Consider the following 18,011-nt stretch of genomic DNA (forward strand, 5'->3'; position numbering starts at 1 on the left):
CATCACACCTGGCAGGGATATTATTGTTCTAACGTAGGTGGGGAGAGAAAGAGAGAGTCTCTGTGATGATAAATGAGCCCTTTTGATCAGAGGTAAACACAAGGGAAAACTTTGGTGTCAGACACTTTAAACACAGAAGATTCGGAAAGAGGTTTTAAACTTAAACTGCAGAAGCACAATGCTAAACCTGATAATTATCAACTTTCACTTCATAAACAGGCTAGGATCTCTTTAAATACCACCAGAAGTATCATCTAGCTGTATCATCGAGTATCAAGCAGCTCTCATGTGAGCTTCAGTGAACCGGCTTGGTTTTCCACATACACATTATTCACATTATCACATGATTTTATATCATTACACAAGTCAACAGCAGCTCTCTCTATTTGGGTGGAGCAGTTGTCTGCTAGAAATGTACCTCTATGCATAATAATGCCCTTTCAATAAAATCCCAGACAAAAAAAAGTGCTCTGGCTGAGAAAGATTAAAAAAAAAAAGTTGGACATTTTATCAAACTGGTGCCTCATTCCGAAACTGAATTGTTTCTCAGTAGTGACTGAGGAGCCGCAGTGGACAACAAGTACTCCTTATAAATTAGTGCTAATAGCTCACTATTTATATCAGACTAATGTGACATAATGAGCTATGCCCTCAATTACAGCATTATGTCATTATGTAATTGGATGTTCCTCGTTTTCATTTCATTCAGAGACACAGAGAGAGGAGAGCTCGGTCTGCAGGATGAAAAATTATCAAAGTTTAACGATCGCCTGAAGAAATCCAACTTTCACACATTAACAATTACTCTGCTCAGAGAAATGAAGCACCAACACAAACATCCATTCAGTGTCTACACTTACTTAGTACCAATTTACTGTGATAAGTTCAATTTAATAGTTACATTTAGACCTTAAACAGTATATAAAGAAGGATGACATGACAGCTGCCTAAAAGTGAAGCCAAATCATGTTGATCCACCCCTATAGTGCTGGTTACAGTACAGCAGTGATTTTCAACCTTTTTTGAGCCGCGGCACTAGCCTGGATGCCAGACGAACTTAGCCCCGCCCACAACATTTTTGGTCGGGCAGTTCGGTCTGGAGTCGCTCCATTGGGAAAAAATTATGGGGCGTGTTTCAACTGACCAGGAAGTAAAATTCCTCTTCGCTCAATTGGATAGACCTACAACCAATCAGAGCAACGTAGTATGTGACGTATGCTAAGCAACGCATTGTGAGTTATTTACTGGATTCACACCGGACGCTTCAGCGCAGCGCCAAGCCTTAAATAACAGCTGGCTCCCATCCACTCCCATGTTAAAACTTTGTGCCGGTCACACCGGAGGCTGAAGCACCGCGAGGCAGCCTTGGCGCAGCGCGGTGCTTCAGCCTCCGGTGTGACCGGCACAAAGCCGTGCAGCGATCTACTGGATCAACGGGTGATATTATTAGCGCTGCCCGGCGGTTCAGCGTCGTTTCAGCGTCCGTTGTGAACAGCCAAGCGCCGGGGTGATAGGGATTAGCGCGGTGCTTTGGCGTAGCCTCCACGTTCTGTGTTCCTGTTTCAAAATGAATGCGCTGTCGATATCTTCTAAAACAGACTCAATGGCAGCATCTACACATCTCAGCTCGCCAGCGGCAGGCATGTTTGTTGAAAACGAATTCAACCCGAGGGCTTACGTTACCGTTGATCATCTGTCAATCATCGTATAAAGCCCGCCCTGACAATCTGATTGGCCCGGTCGGGCCATAATTTTTTCCCAATGGAGCGACTCCAGACCGAACTGCCCGACCAAATCTGTTGTGGGCGGGGCTAAGTTCGTCTGGCATCCAGGCTACCTCAGCACATTTTTTACATTTACAAAATCCTGGGGCACACCACCAACCAAAATGACACAAAATGACACTCTATGGCCTAACACAGTACATATAATACATATAATTAGTATTATAGTTTCTAAATGTATTAAAAAGCACTATTTTAAATTATTTCAGCCCTTTATTACTCTTACCTTTTAATGAGGTATTGAATCAGATTTATGAAACAATCTTTGATTTAACTAAACTTTATTTAACGGAGACATATTATACCCATTTTATCACAGTTGATATGGTTCCTTGGGGTCTTAATGAAATGTCTGCAACATATTTTTGTCAAAATACCACAAGGATCATTTAAAACAGGACATTTTAACCCTGTCTAAAACAGATTGACCTGTTTTGAGTGCCAATAGTTACTCCTGCCGTTTACCCGCGCTTCATTGAATTTCTTCACTTTGACATTCAGAGCACTGGGCAGAAACCACATCGCGTCAACACCCACCGTGGGCCTTCGCGATGCTTTGTTTTAATTAAACAGTCGGATTCCCCTGGTCCGCACCAGAGTCAGCTGCTAGGCGCCAGCCGAGGCGCACCGCCGGAAGGGGGCCCCCCGCGCGAACGGAGGGTTCCCCCAACGGGCGCTGTAGCTGAGGTGATCTGCGAGAAGGTCCCGACACGCGTCCAGAGTCGCCGCCGCCGACCGCCGTACCCGGTCCCCTCCAACGGCCCGCCTTTCGCACCGGCGGGGGACACCACCCCGCGGTCCAAGAGAAAGAAAGCCCCCGCACCACTGAAGCCGTGAGGCACCGCAGAAGAGGACCTCCCCCCCCCCCCAAAAAACGTTGAGACGTGCCGCACGCCGAGTCTCCGGAGGCGTGGAGAGGAGGGCAACGGGGCGACTGCTCCCCCAGCCGCGGCACGTGCCCAGCGGTTTAACCACAAATACCAATGATATCAGTGAAAGTCAAGTTTATTACCGATGTGCAGATGTCGGAAAACATCTTCGGTGCAACACTAGATATTAGATAATTTCCCACGGCACACCTGACGATCTCTCACGGCACACTAGTGTGCCGCGGCACACTGGTTGAAAATCACTGCAGTACAGTAAACCCTGTCCCCTCCATGTTAGCAGATGGGACGTGGACCACTCAAAAATGTCAACGTACCTGTCAAATGTCAAAGATGCTTTCTGTAATTTTGAGGTAGGTCTTATCACACTGATGTTTGTTCAAGTGTTTTTCTGGGAAGTTGGTTTTAAATAGTATGCAGTACTATAAACACACAAGGAAATGTCATGAGTGACTAATTCATGACTGGTGACTGCGTATCAGCAGAATCTTGATACCGAAACCAGTACTGCACTTTATGACCATCTCACAACTCTAATTATACGTCAACACATAATGTAAACATAACGTAATGTAATGATTCATTTGCACTTGTTTTAAATTATTTATTTGACACAAATCCTTTTTCTTTGCCCTTCGTTACTATGCAAGTATGGACGGTGTTGTTTAAAAGCCCTAAACATTTAAATACAATATTTGATTTACACTGTCCATGTTTTGTCCACATTCTGACTTCGAAGTACATGAACACAAGGAAGTCTGAACAACGACTTCACAACTCAAGGTACTGGTTATGGAAGATGGTTTAAAACAGAAAAAGTTCACTTTGACCTATATTTGATGTTGAATCTCTGCCCTCAAGATCGATTATACCTCTGAGATGGAAGACCCCCAACCCTGCCAATCAGCACCCATGGCGCATTCAAGTCTATGAACAAAATCAGAAGGGCACTCAGTACAGTTCATACCAAAAACCAACCGTCCCCTTGTGAAACCACATTTAAATTCACTGGATCACCAGAATCATGGATTACTCTCTGAGAAATCAATAATCAAACAAACGTTGCACAAACCTGCAGATGAAAACATAACTTAATAATACCATAAGGCCAGTTTTCAGTCATAGGAAACAGCTGAAAGAAGCAATGCAGTATTTATTCTGACAGAAACATCCCTACAGTCAGACTCAAGTCCAGTCTGACTACAGCATCCTTCACTGACCAGCTCAAATCCCTCTGCAGATTTCCCCACCACGCCAGATATAGCTGCCGACTGAGATCAGCTCCCTCACATCGTCTTCCAGCTGACAGCAGAGACCAAAAAGATCAGAGTCACAGAGGTGAACCGTCTGAACCTCCAAATCTGGATTCAAACAGTCTGCAGGTTCAGATAGGGAGGACATCAGTGAAATCCAACAAGAACAAACTGATGAGTCTTCACTCTCCACAGTCACACGATGTTCACCATCATTTTTTAGCAGTTAGCGCCCTGCCACTGTTACCAACACACTATATAGATCGATAAGAATGAATGCAGGAGGATATTTCCCTAAGAGGGAGACTGCTGAGCTCCGGCAGAGAGCACTTAGGGAGGAGAGAACGTACAAGCAAACTGAATCCTGAAGTCTTGCAGGACATCGAACAGTGCGGTTCAGAGGGTTGAACAACTGAAAATGTTTTCTCTCCAAAGCAAGACTGGGAACGTGATCCGGCCTCTCAGTTAATACATCTAATGTGTGTTTGTTTCAGCAGTTTAGCCAATCAGGGTCTCCTGGACCAAATCACAAAGAACCATTTTAAAAGTGTCAGTTTAGCACGAGTGTCAGAAAATACATGGGCGGCAGCAGGAATTTTAACCTGCTAGTTTTCTGCCTACTAAAATGCATTGTTCCACCCTATGGCCTTGGTAGAACAGCTTTAGATATGAAATTGTCACATAGGCCACATCAGGGGAAAGAAATCTGATTTGTGCCAGTTGGGCCTGTTGTGTGAAAAGGTCCCACTACAGCCACGCATGTGTTCCAATGTGCAGCCATGTTGACCTATAAACTTTGATTCAGTATCTTTTATTCTCATGCAGGTTATTTGGTTATAAAATTTCAGAAGGTACATTTCAAAGGAGACCAGGCTTCTGACTAATAAAAGAGGCGGATACAAATTTAAAATATTTATTTTGCATATATTCAGCTTGGGACGATGCACAAAAATATATCAGAGGCCATATACACACATTACCACAAAGTTAAATGTTTTCCTCTAAATGGCTGAGTCAAAAGAAACTCCTAAAAAGGTCTGCCCTGTGTTTTTAGGTCTAAGAGGAACTTGTACTAAAGCTGGAAAGTCTGTGGCTGTCTAATAATAACCAATCCAAGAACAGTGGAGACGACAGTTTGCACTGGTCTATGCAGTTTGGACCCAAATACAGTTTGATGATCTCCAGAGTTCCAACTGAAACATGTGCTCATCAGACCTTTCATACTTCATTCAACAGGTGAGGAAAAGTACATTAAGGTAAAATGTCATGGTACAAACATACAGTGCTCCTGAAGGCCAGAGCTGTTTTTTTCTGTCAAGTAAGATGTATTTATATAGTATATTAAAAACAACATGAGTTAAACCAAAGTGCCTTACAAACCTGGAAAGAAAAATACAATTCAAGTATGAATAGAAAGACAGTTAAAACTGTTTGAGAGGAAGTTGCAATAAAAAACACAATAATATAGCAACAGAGATATTTGTATTTTTATAATTTATAGAAGGTTCATCATCTTTTAAAGCACATTCATTCAATGTTTTTATGTTTGCTTTTCTTTGTCTAATTTAGGCATCTTGGAGGCAGCAAAAAATCCAGCCAACGTCGGCTGCATCCTCCAACAGTCGGCTGAACGGAAATGAGACATGCTGGTCTACTTACTGCGTAAACCAGCTAGTCCCGTCGTTATAGCCGCAGCCTAGCAACAAAGCTTTGGAAGAAAATGTTCTTAATTCAAAATGTTGAAAATGTGTTTTCCTAACACGTGTACGTAGCTTTCTAGAGTAAATACTCCTGATGTTTTTGCCTCACTTTTGTTGTCATTGAGACACAACTTTATGTTGATATTGGAGATTTGCTAATTTACACCTTCATCAGGTATACATTAACTTGGAGAAACCTCTGGCAGAACCAGACTCAGTGTAATAAGATATTGTGTCTCTGGTGTCAGTCCATTATTCCCTCTCTTTTAGCGGGTTTGTCTTTTTGTTTTAAAAAGTCTTGCATTACTATTTGGGGAGGGATTCAGGGAAATTGATGACACCTCATGCAGATTTCTACTAATCAAGCCCTCAGACATAATCGTTAAAAACAATTAAAAAATGAAACTATACATTTCATTTTAAATGCTTTTGTGTCCTCTGACATTGTGTTGGTTTTGTTTTTTGCTATCTCTGTCTCCGTGTCAGTCCTGTTCGTTCCACGAATGAATTATAAATCTGAGTTGAAACATGATTCGACTCCTTTACTGTTCTCAAAGCCTCCAGCTCTCAGAGTCAATGCTCTCAGAGTCAGGGTAAAGAGCTGAGAGGCACTGAGTCATCAGAGCCTGAACGTCCTGCTCTTCTCCTGTTCCTCCTCCTGGACCTCCTGTCTTCTTCCATCAAGTCATCCTGAGCTGGAATGGATGATTTGATGCAGGAAAGCTTTCACACTCACAACCGTCCATCTCTCAGAAGGAAGCTGTAAAACTATCTCCTGGCCTTTCAGGTTCGATGAGAGGAAGCACTTTTAATAGAATGTTTTAAATGAACTTAGTGTTTATTAGAGCTTAGAGCTTAGTGTGACCAGTTCAAGGTGCTTTTCTGATCGAAGGTGGCACGAGGATGAGAGGAGAAGGGAAGGCAGGAAAACTGGAGGGTGAATCCTGGAGGTACAAAGAGAAACACTGTGAACGGACACGAGTAAAGACACGGGGGGAAACGCTCAATGCACTGTTCAGAGCGGCCAAGAACGGGCGACTACCCCTTTAGAGCTGAAGACGGACTGGCTCTGATTGGGAGCAGGGCAGATATCCTGCAGGTGAGGTGCTGAGCTGTCCCTGGCCGCACCTCCGCACAGCCATCAGAGGGAGATGGCACACACCTGCACAGGGGAGAAACACAAGGGGAAGGGGAACAACACTGGGGGGCACAGAGGAGCTGTGAAATGTCATTTCTAAATAGCAAATTATAAAGCAGGAGTCAGTGAATATGAATTTAAAGTTAAAAGTTACTAAAGTAAAAGCAAATTATATTCCATCTAATATTATAAATAATTATTTAACTGTAGACTGATAATTGATTTAATTCATATAAAATTAGAAACAAGCATTTAAAACAGAATAGAGTTTGAGCATTTATTCAAATGGATTATTTGTTTGGACAGATCATAATACATGTACATTAAAATGTTTCTTTTTGTGTTTCATGTAACATGCATTTGTCATCATCTTTGGGAGTAATTTATCTCGATGCTCCAGTCTCTTTTCCCAATTTGGCAAACATTTGTGGTCTGCAGAGGATGAATCCAACCGTCTCTGTGGATCCCCTGAATTGTCCTCTAGCGCCATCATGAGCATCACAATTGTCTGCTCCTCTTGGAAAAGAGGACACAAAGAAAGTCAGTAAATACTAAACCCAAATGCCAGACTTCAAGGTTTTTATTTTGTGTGTGTGTGTGTGTGTGTGTTTTTGAAAGAGAGAGAGAGACAATGCACGACACAAGAAATCACAGAGATGTGGTGAAGCTGATGTAGCTGCCCAGACAAACAAGGTCAGAGGTCATCAAATGTACAAAAAAATGCTGTGGTGGAATTTGCTGAGTCCTGCACTCCCTGTCTGACCTTTGACCTTGGGCATTTTCCAATCACACCCCTTCTCTTCCTCTCTGCAGTCACACTGAATCACTGATGCACCAGCTGGAAGTGGTTTATGATGAAAGACCCATTCAAAACCACAGAGACCCATGGTCTGCAAAATATCTCAAAAAAGAGAGACATAAAAGCCAAAGAGACACAAAAAGAAAATACAAAACCACTACGTTGTACAAAAACACTAAATGTCCAAAAAACACAAATAATTAGCACCCTCAAAAAGCCAATTCATTTGGGTTACAATAATAAGAATAAGAATCCTTACAATTTCAATCCTCTGTGAGGTATGATGTTCTCATATTTTTTGTCTTTTTAAGATCCTCATATATCCTGATCCAGATGAGGATCATTTTTCCCCTCTTTCTTTTTACATTTATTTTTCACATCATTTTGTATGGTGCTTTGTAAGTTCTTATATGGAATTCATTTTATAATTATCACTGCTTTGTTATCATTTCTATTATTATTTTCACTGCATCTTCGTCACTTTGCCTGTAACCAAACTGTCGCAGCTGCAACATCTTGTCAACTAGAAACTCTCCTTCATCAAGGTCATCCCCAAAACTCGCTGCCATCATCATCATTAACAGAACTGCTTCGTTTTCCAGAAACAAAAACAGCCTCGTCTGCGTAAATATAACACGACATTAAACTTAAACGGCTGAGTCCTTTACACACGCACACACTCACATCCACACACCCTTTTCTTCTGGCGGTTAGCAGTTAATAAATACAGGAAATGAGCAGAGAGAGCTCATTAATATCAGTGAAGGTGAGCAGCTAACAGCCCCAGGAGGCTGCTGCTGTTTACAAGGGAAATGAATTGAGAGAAATGACCGGAGCTATTGCTAATGCTAAATCACACAGAGCGAGAGCGAGAGACAGAGAGACTCTTTTACAGACTATATGTTTACATATATGAGTTTACGTATTTAGATTGTTGTATGACTGCTCACTCTTCACCTCCTTGTTTTCCCTTCTTTCTTCTTCTCTTTTCTTTTAAAAGGACCTCTGTCAATAGGAAACCAAAATGTGTGTGTACGTGGGTATGGGTGTGGGTCTGTGTGTGTGTGTGTGTGTGTGTGTGTGTGTCCGTGTGTGTGTGTGTGTGTGTGTGTCCGTGTGACCTTGAATGGACTAATTATTTATATAGAGGACACAGGGGGAGAGCACATTTTTCTGCCTCTAATGATTCATAAACAATTTTAACAGGATCAACTCCATCAGGACCCTAATTAGTCTGTGTGACAAATGCACACACATACACACAGAGAGTGAGAGAGAAATAATTCTGTTATATTATAGTGGACATTATCATGTAACACCACCTGTTGTCAATTATATGTAAGAGTGCATGTTTGGGTCACTGTAGTGAAATCAAATAAAAAAGGTCTGTATTTACACTACAGAGAGTTATTTTGATAAACATTGGTACTCAAACCAACAGTAATCCAGAATAAAAACACTATAAAAAAATCTAGTCTGGTTTGAACCACAGCACCAGAGTCAGTTACAACACTGTTTATGCGGAGGGGCTGATCCGCACTGAGCCGGACTGATCCAGGATAAGTCTGGATGTATTTTCTGTACCTCAGCTTTGATCTGCCTCCTCCCTATCTGAAAGTGTTTCATCATGACTGAGCAGCGACACAAGGAGGAATTTAAACCACCGTATTTCATCAAAGTCATATTCAAGCACAGAGAGTAATGTACTGAGTCGTCATTGTATTCATCTACGTTTTTTTGTTGTATCGTTTTTGCCTGTTTTAAATGTGACATTTCCTGCCATTGTGGGACACAGGGTTCTATATGTGTTCTATAGATAAAATATGATATAATGTGCTCTATTCAACATATCTTCCACACAGCTATGGCAGCTTATTTAACATTATCTTTGCTTACAATACCTGCTACAGCCCTGCTTTTTCAAAATAGTGTGCTAAAAATTAAAAGATCAAGCACGTACAATATATATAAGTGCAAAATTATATGCAAAAAAAACACAATATTTGAGTAATAACTAAATTTGTTTAGGTTGGCTTCTTTAAATGTCAACAGCTGTGGTGCTTTGATCTAAATGTTAAGAAGTTGTTAAGAATCTTAATTTATTGTGTCAGCGTGCTAGCATTAGCACAAAGTTTGGTGGAGGCTGATTGGAATATAATAACAATAATAATAAACATTATTTATACAGCACTTTTTAAGAACAGAGTTTACAAAGTGCAATGACAGCAAAGCAAGAAAAGTAATTATAAGAAATATAACAATCAGCTGGACGCAATGGGACAAGGAGGCAGGACAACCCTAAGTAGGTGGTCAGAAACAAGGTCATTTTCTAATTAAATTAATAAATATAGAGCTATTTCCAATAACAACTTGAACAAGTTAGTAATAGACAATAGACAATTTATAAAATATAAAACTGTACATTATGACCTGTTCATGGAGCTAGGCCACATAAAAACTTTGTTTGTTAAATGAAAAATGTCCATCTCACAATTGCCAACACATTCAAAATCAAAATGATGCTGCCAGAGGAAACGTCAGAAGGACACATCCTCTGCGAACATGAAGAAATTAAGACTTTTCTAGAAACTGGTGAAAGTAGAACTCAGGCAGCAGCTGATGTCTTTTTAATGAAGAATGTAATGTAGACTTGATGCATATAGGAGACCAGAAGGTGGAACAATATAAAAACGCTAACAGAGTAACATGAGCAAGAGTCACCCCCCAAGTCTGAAGATGTCTCCCACAGCATCCCAGTATATACCCCACCCCCCCTTCTTGCATCACCCATTCTAAAAGCCCATCCAGGAATGGCTTGAATTGCTGTCACTCCCTATGTTACATGTAGGTGTTCGCATCCTGTTGTATAGTTAAGCCTAAAGTATGCATTCCTCAATCACACTGTGTCCTTACGTGTAGTTACTGGTGAAATACGCAAAAGAGTTGAGTTGGTAAGAGTAGAAGTTGGTGCTTCCCTGTCAGGAGCATCTGAGTTAGATATGAAAGTTCCTCAAAGTAGACACTACAATTTACTCTACTGGTCCTTTATCTGTAACCTGACCTTGGGTACTGTTTTGAGAGTGAAGAGAGTATCTGTGGGTCGTAGTTAATTCAGACAAGGTTGTATAAATAGCAGAGCTCTGAACTGTGTATGAGTTTTTAAACAGCAGAGGTCACAACCAGGAAGCTAGAAAAACGACTTACAAGACAGCGTTTGTGGAAGCCAAATTATTTTCCAGGACAACAATAAGAAATGCAGCAGACTGCTTAGAGCCATAGTCACAGTAAAAACAGATAAGTGTGCGCAGGTAGGAGCAGCTGAACAAGACACTGCTGGAGGACATCAGGTTAATCAGAGGGAGGGCGGAGCCAAACTTCAGTGCCTTAAAACAACCTGCTGCAGAAGTGAGGGTTTCAAACAAAGAAAACGCAGTGAACGTCATACACCACAACATAATGTCAACCATCAAAGTACTTCTCTGGCTGTTCTGCGGAGCAACAGCTCGTAGCTTAAACAGGAGCATTCAATCTGCAGACCTGAGATCACATCCACCAGTAGTCCAACAACCAGCAGGTAGGTCTGATCCACATCACAGCGGCCATTACTACGATCAGCATATTCTTGTCTGATGAAGACTTCTGGATGTGTCTTGTCTCCTCTGAAGGAAACTGCATGCTTAGTATTACGTTTTGGCTTTAGATTGTGTTTCTTCAGCATCAACATTCAACAGCAGATCAGATTATTTGGGGAACATGTTGAATAATTGAAAAAAGGTCTTGATGTTAATTAATGTTAATTAAAACTAATTATAATATCATCCACCATCTTAGCTGTTAAACAAGAGCAGCAGTCACAAGAGCAGCAGTCTTTCCATCAACCCTTGACTTGGAGGTTTCCAGACGCACCAGCTGAGGAAGAGCCTCTGTACCCTCCGGATTTTGAGCTGAAGACTCCACCTGCAGTCAACTCCATCAGCGCCACCTGTGGCGAGGATTCTGTGCGGGTCGAGGTAAAGAAAGATCTGCTGGGGATCGGTAAACCTGTCTTGCCTGCAGACGTCTCGCTGGGAGGGTGTCCTGCCACAGGGGAGGATCCTAACACTCAAGTCCTGGTGTTTGAATCGGAGCTGCATGGATGCGGCAGCCAGCTACTGGTGAGACCTTGCATTATGCTTTCACTCCAACTAGACATGGCATTTTTATTCAGGCTCAAATCAATCTTGAAATTTGGTGAGATCCGTCTGATGTATTTTTATTTTTTATGAATGGCTTGTAAAAAAGGATAAACCATCGTTGTGCTGGATGAGCGATTGTAATTGATGCTGTTCCAATCAACCACAAGGGGCATCAATTGGCTCAGTTCCTACATGAGATAGAGTTGCTCCTCTTGTGCTTTATGAAAAGTGGGTGAAGGTTAATATTTTGTTACTTAAATAAAACTTTAAACTCACTCAAATGAGCACTAACTTAAATCCAGCTCTTTAGAGAATGCCGATTTCATATCACTTAGTTGTTTTGAATGCAAGTAAGCAGCTCATTTGGCTCTAAATGTGCCGTCCCATTATCATCTTTGCTTAATTTGTGATATTTTAGAACAAAAATGCACAGATCACTTTCAAAGCAAAACACAATTTAAGGCTTGTATAGGAATATTTTATTTGTAGCACAATATCGCAACATTCATTATCTCATGGCACTTATAGTAAAGTCAAACTTGCAGTATTATGGAGAAGCCCAATATTTCTCACAATGAGCAAACACTTGGTGATTGTGGAGAGAAATGCCATATTACTTCTGTAATATCGGATTACTGCTGTAATGAGTGCAGAGGTGTCAAAAGTATTCCCATTCATTACTCAAGTAGAAGTATAGATACTGAGGTTTAAAAATACTTCTGTAGAAGTTGAAGTATCAACTCAAGCTTTTTACTTAAGTAAAAGTGTAAAAGTACTGGTTTCAAAACTACTTAAAGTATAAAAGTAATGTAAGGGGACATTTTTAATGGAAATACATTAAAGTACCATTTGTGTACTACTGAGCATTAACATGCATTTCATGGAGCGGAAGACATGATAACTGGTTGCCAATAAGTATTGTAATAGTGCAAAAAGTCAAACTTCAGTGGAATGTTTTCAATAACCTTTATTGAAAGAGACCTTGAGACCTTTGGGCTAAACCTGTATGTACAACAACACTACCGATAGGCTTTGTTCAGCCGCAAAAGCAGCAGGTTCTCAAAGTTATTTGAGCCTATGCATGCTCTACCTGGCCTGAAGATGAGCCCTGCAACACTAAACAGTCTTTCACAGGCAGCTGAGGCCCTGCCCTTTGTACACACCGCCCGTCGCTACTACCGATTGGATGGTTTAGTGAGGTCCTCGGATCGGCCCCGCCGGAGTCGGTAACGGCCGTGGCGGAGCGCCGAGAAGACGACCAAACTTGACTATCTAGAGGAAGTAAAAGTCGGAACAAGGTTTCCGTAGGTGACCCTGCGGAAGGATCATTACCAGTACAGCCGGATTCGACTGCATGGCACCCAAACCCCCCCACAGGTGCTTAGGGTATCGCGCTGCACCCCAGGGCCAGCGTGTCTCCCGAGGCCGGAGTTGTGTGTGGCACGCGAGTGCTCTCCCACCTACCCGAGGTGCAGCTCTGGCTTTGCTCTCCTCCTTTTCGGAACCCTCCAGTGCGGTTGTGTGGTGGCCCCCCTCGGCCTGGCCGTCATCCTGCGCATGCGGCGGGCACCCAACTCAAACTCTCCTCGCTCGAGGGGGGTTTAATGTCTCACAAAACAATAGTTTTTTTGTGTGTGTGTTTTTGAACGATGACAAACCGGAATGAAAACAAGCCAAAATGAAATATGAGTAACGAGGCTATTTAAAAAATGTAAGGAGTAGAAAGTACAGATATTTGCGTGAAAATGTAAGGAGTAGAAGTAAAAAGTCGTCTGAAATATAAATACTCCAGAAAAGTATAAATACCCAAAATTTCTACTTAAGTAAGGTAACGAAGTATTTGTACTTCGTTACTTGACACCTCTGAATGAGTGACATATTTGGCTCTGTAAATTGGTCAATAACTCTGATAGATTTGGTACAATGAAACTCTGTTTGCTCTTCAGTGCAACATGGGTGATCTTGTGCTAAAAGTCTGACTAGAGCTCCCGGGCAACAAGTCAACATCCAAAATCTAGAAGCTAAAGAGGGCTAAATGCTCAGTTTAGCACTTTTCTCTTTATGTTTTTGTGAACTGATGTTTAATTTTTTGTACAGTATCTGTCTCATGTTATTTGGTTTCTTACCTGCCTAGGGACAACAGATATAGATTAACCTTCTTGCTACACAGTTGGAAATAACTTACTGTAGGTTCACCCCGCCTGTATTTCAGATGTCGGAGGACTCGTTCATCTACGTCTTCACACTGATCTACACCCCCAGTCCTCTGGGAGACAGTCCAATTGTCCGAACTATAGACGTCTCAGTCAACATCCAGTGTCACTACCAGAGGTCAGACTGGAACCAACCATGGAGGCTCTGTGTTTCAACCGTCTCAGTGTCTGAGATTGAAATGTTTCTCAATGTATAAACCAACTGCATTTAGATGTTTGCTGTTAATGTATTTAGGAAGCATGGCGTGAGCACTGGGATGATGAAGCCGACCTGGAATCCATTTACTGACACTAAATCTGCTGAGGAAAATCTCTACTTCTCCCTTATACTCATGACTGGTGGGTGTTTGTTCAGACTCTATTCTCGACTTTATGATCTCAAGTAGTCTTGCAGTATCCCTTCTTTTTTTTTTTAACATGCAGAGATTAAAGGTTCAGTGTGTAGAATTAAGTGACATCTAGTGGTGAAGTTGCATGTTGCCCTCATCTCTCTACCCACTGAATCTTTAAAACATCCCTGCCTGATATTACTTCTCTCAGATAATTGGCAGTACCCTCGTCCATCCAGTCAGTTCCAGCTGGGAGACATGATGAAGTTTAAAGTGTCAGTAAAACAGTTTCACCACGTCCCTCTCCGAGTGTTTGTGGACAGCTGTGTGGCCACCGTGATACCAAACGTCGACACCGTCCCTCGGTACCTCTTCATGGGAAACAAAGGGTCAGTTCACTTTGCTGGTGATTTTTAAATCTATGTTTTTAATATCTCATTCGGCTTTTCTTGTGACATTCAGGTGTCTAACTTGTCCTGTGTTGCGTTCAGGTGTCTATTTGACAGTCGGCTGACTGGGTCCAGCTCTCAGTTCCTACCTCGGACTCTCAGCGACGAACTGCATTTTGAGGTTGAGGCCTTCAAGTTCCAGCAGGACCACAGTGGCGTGGTGAGATTCCAACTCTACATCTTGCCCCTTTCAGATGGCCTTTTTTTTAAATCAGAGATTGAAACCCTCTTTGTCTCCGCAGATCTACATCACCTGCAGTCTGAAAGCTACGGCTGCTACTGTAGCTGTTGATGCAAACAACAAAGCCTGTTCGTTCTCCAACAGGTGAGATGCAGAAAATGCAACTCTTATATAACCTCATCATCCTGAGATGGGTTGTATAATTTTTTTCCTAACATTTTTACTTTGTTCTGCCAATTGACTACTGAAAATTGCATCCTTTTGATTTTAATTTGTAGTTCCTGTCAAACTGATCAGACAATTTGTTTATCTCCCAGATTCATTAGTGTCTTGTTGATCACCTAACCAGATGGCATTATCTAAAATTACTAGCTTTTGATTGACAGGTGGTTGGAGGCCAGTGGAAGCAATCAAGCCTGTTCATGCTGCGATGGAGACTGTGGGACAGGAGGCCAGAGTCAGCTGTCCAGAGCAGGTGAGTGGATGGGTGGGGTGCATGAGAAACCCTGAACTGTTTCCCTTTTTTCATTTTTGTATTGGCGTCACTTGTGCAGAACTGAATCAACATCTCAACAATTGTTTTATGTTTTAAGTATCACAACTTCCTCCTCACGAGTCAGCCGCACTTTTGAGCAGGACATTGTTTATGCAGTTTTAAAGTTGTACCTTATCCCTTTATGTAATAAAGGTAATTCTAATTGCATACAGTATATTATTCAATTATTTACAAATTGGACTGTTTTTAAACTTTTTTTTTTTGAAGATGGCATAACTGCACTTAATTTTTACCAAATGTGAAAGCTTCCCCTTTAATTAGTATCTTTTCAATTTAAGAGATGGTTTTTGCACCATGCAAATTCAAACCTTAACATAATAGCCAATAATTGCTACTGTAGAGTTGTCATGTTTGTGTTGCAGATGCTGTGTGGGAACAGGAAACGGCTGTTGGACCGATTGTAGTGAAGGAAAAACCTCTACGCTGAGAAATGAAAAGTAACTTCAATGAAATCACTATTAAAGCTATTTAGCTCTGGAGACTTGGTTTGTTTTATCATATGTAACCGAATCAAACTTTAAGGTACTATGGGATTCCAAGACGTAAATTATGCTGCAGCCAAGTTTGCTGGCATTTATACTAATGGCAGAGTTAAAGGTTCAGTGTGAAAGCGATTCATTGGCAAACATTGTATACAACATAATCCTAGTGAAGTCTTCAGTAGTGTTTATTTAAATATTATGAATTGTATCTCTTTACCCTAGAATAAGACCTTTTTTATATTGAATTGCTTTATATTAACATCAGTGTTAATTTCGTTGACGAAAACTATTCGTTAACTATCTTTTTTCCATGACGAAGACGTAACGAAAACGGATCTTTGAAAATAAAAACTATGACTAAATCTATTTTAACTTTCGTTAACGAGATGAACATCTTGGTGGTTGACTAAGTCACAATAATTTTTTTAAACATAGTGTCAGGCCGTCATGAAATATCAGGAGCGTGAGTGTGTGTGTGAGTGTGTCCCCCAGATCGCCCCCCGACTCGCTCAGAGACACAAGACCAGAGCTCGTTCACGTGAACCGGCCGCTTCTTAACAGTGGAAACAGTGAAAACAGAGTTTCTCTGGTCACAGCTGATCAGCGCAGCAGCTTCTTGATCAGAGCAGAAGCTGCAGGTGGTTTGTACCGAGCTTCAGTTTCTGTGTCCGCCTCCAGCCTGACCTGCTCTCACTTTTTGTTTTCAAATTTAAAACTAAATATATATTTTTAAGCTATTAGGCTGCAGCTATGTTTATATTTATTTCAAAATAGGGTACTTCTTATTTCATACATTGCCCACAAATATTGGGAGGACTCAAATAACCCTACAAAGTTCTGTGTTTAATTTTATTCAAAGTAGGTCACACTTGCCTGTGTATTTTCTTCTCTTCATAAGTGTTCGGTGTTTTCCTTTATTGTAACAGGTACAAATAGCAATAAAATGTCAAGAGTTTTCTTTATTGTCGTTCTATAATTTCGTAAATGCAACAAACTATAGTTTAGTATAGTATAACTTTATATTAAACTTTATTAGCTTTGTTATCAAATATGTTTTACGGCTCCAGACACATTTTTATTTGGGGGAAGAAGGGGCAAAATAAATAAGTAAGTAAAGGTTGCCGACCCCTGCTATAGACCTTTCTGGTAGGGATATCTAATGGACAACCTAAGTACTGCAAGCTAGACTATTATGCAGTTTTAGACACAACACAGGGTCCCTGGGCTTGAGAGGGGAAGAAGAGGAGTTAATGTGGCTATTAAATGTGACTAAAATGTAATTAGTTTTCGTCGACTAAAACTAGACTAAAATGTAATTTAGTTTTCGTCGACTAAAACTAAGAATGATAAAAGTGACAAACTAATATGCATTTTCGTCAAAAGACTAAGACTAAATCAAAAATAGCTGCCAAAATTAACACTGATTAACATCACAAGCAGGTCCTCTCTACGGAGGCCGCCATGTTGTTACAGTAGCCCAGACTGGACAAACTAAACACCAAGAGTGGGATGGCATTTTTTCTCCTTAATAGCCTAAGGGTTGGTCTAGTGTTTCCAATGAGAGGAGATGGGAAGCATTGAAGCGCTGTTCCTTTTTAAAAACATCTCTTATGGCCGCTGCCAAAATACTTCCTGGTCATTTAACTCACTCACCTTCCTAGGCAAAATGGACTTTTCATGTGCCCCCTCTGTGCAGGGACAACTGCTCTGCACCTCCACCCTCGTCCATTTTAGATAACACCTGAGTGGACACAGCTGGAGGGGCTGTGTCACGATGTATCATGACACAGCCTTGTCTCCTTCAACACGGTCAAAGCAGACTTCCCGTCTGCTTTGATCCGTCTCTCTCTCCCTAGGGAGCTCAGGATGACCTCAGACTGGAGGTCACAGGGTCAGACAGGAACTGGAACCTGTGGATGATGTTGTGAGATCAATTTAGTGATGAGAGGTTCTGGTTCATCAGGTGAATGGCAGGTCGATTGTGTGTTGTGTAAGTCAGACTTCAGTTGAAGATGTACTAAACGTATTGCCATGCACTGTAAAAGATGAATGTGACGTGATATAA

At 41.3% G+C, this 18,011-nt stretch overlaps 1 protein-coding gene across 1 annotated transcript; it reads left to right on the top strand.

Moving 5' to 3' along the window:
- Positions 1-9,835: 9,835 nt before the first annotated feature.
- Positions 9,836-15,891, top strand: LOC128444799 (zona pellucida sperm-binding protein 3-like). The gene is made up of 9 exons (XM_053427454.1): positions 9,836-9,863; positions 11,393-11,715; positions 13,949-14,067; positions 14,185-14,288; positions 14,490-14,667; positions 14,770-14,887; positions 14,970-15,052; positions 15,295-15,383; positions 15,827-15,891. Exons 1-9 carry the CDS (start codon positions 9,836-9,838, stop codon positions 15,889-15,891), a joined length of 1,107 nt encoding a protein of 368 aa, XP_053283429.1.
- Positions 15,892-18,011: the final 2,120 nt, after the last annotated feature.

Source organism: Pleuronectes platessa, chromosome 7 (genome assembly GCF_947347685.1).
Source record: "Pleuronectes platessa chromosome 7, fPlePla1.1, whole genome shotgun sequence".
NCBI classification, from domain to species: Eukaryota; Metazoa; Chordata; class Actinopteri; order Pleuronectiformes; family Pleuronectidae; genus Pleuronectes; species Pleuronectes platessa.

What these genes read in the sequence shown, in the direction of transcription:
- LOC128444799 (XM_053427454.1), top strand. Translation starts at nt 9,836, where the DNA reads ATGGGACAAGGAGGCAGGACAACCCTAA. An exon ending in CTCCCTTATACTCATGACTG is followed by an intron (nt 14,289 to 14,489) that starts GTGGGTGTTTGT and finishes TACTTCTCTCAG; the next exon opens with ATAATTGGCAGTACCCTCGT. An exon ending in GAGTCAGCTGTCCAGAGCAG is followed by an intron (nt 15,384 to 15,826) that starts GTGAGTGGATGG and finishes TTTGTGTTGCAG; the next exon opens with ATGCTGTGTGGGAACAGGAA.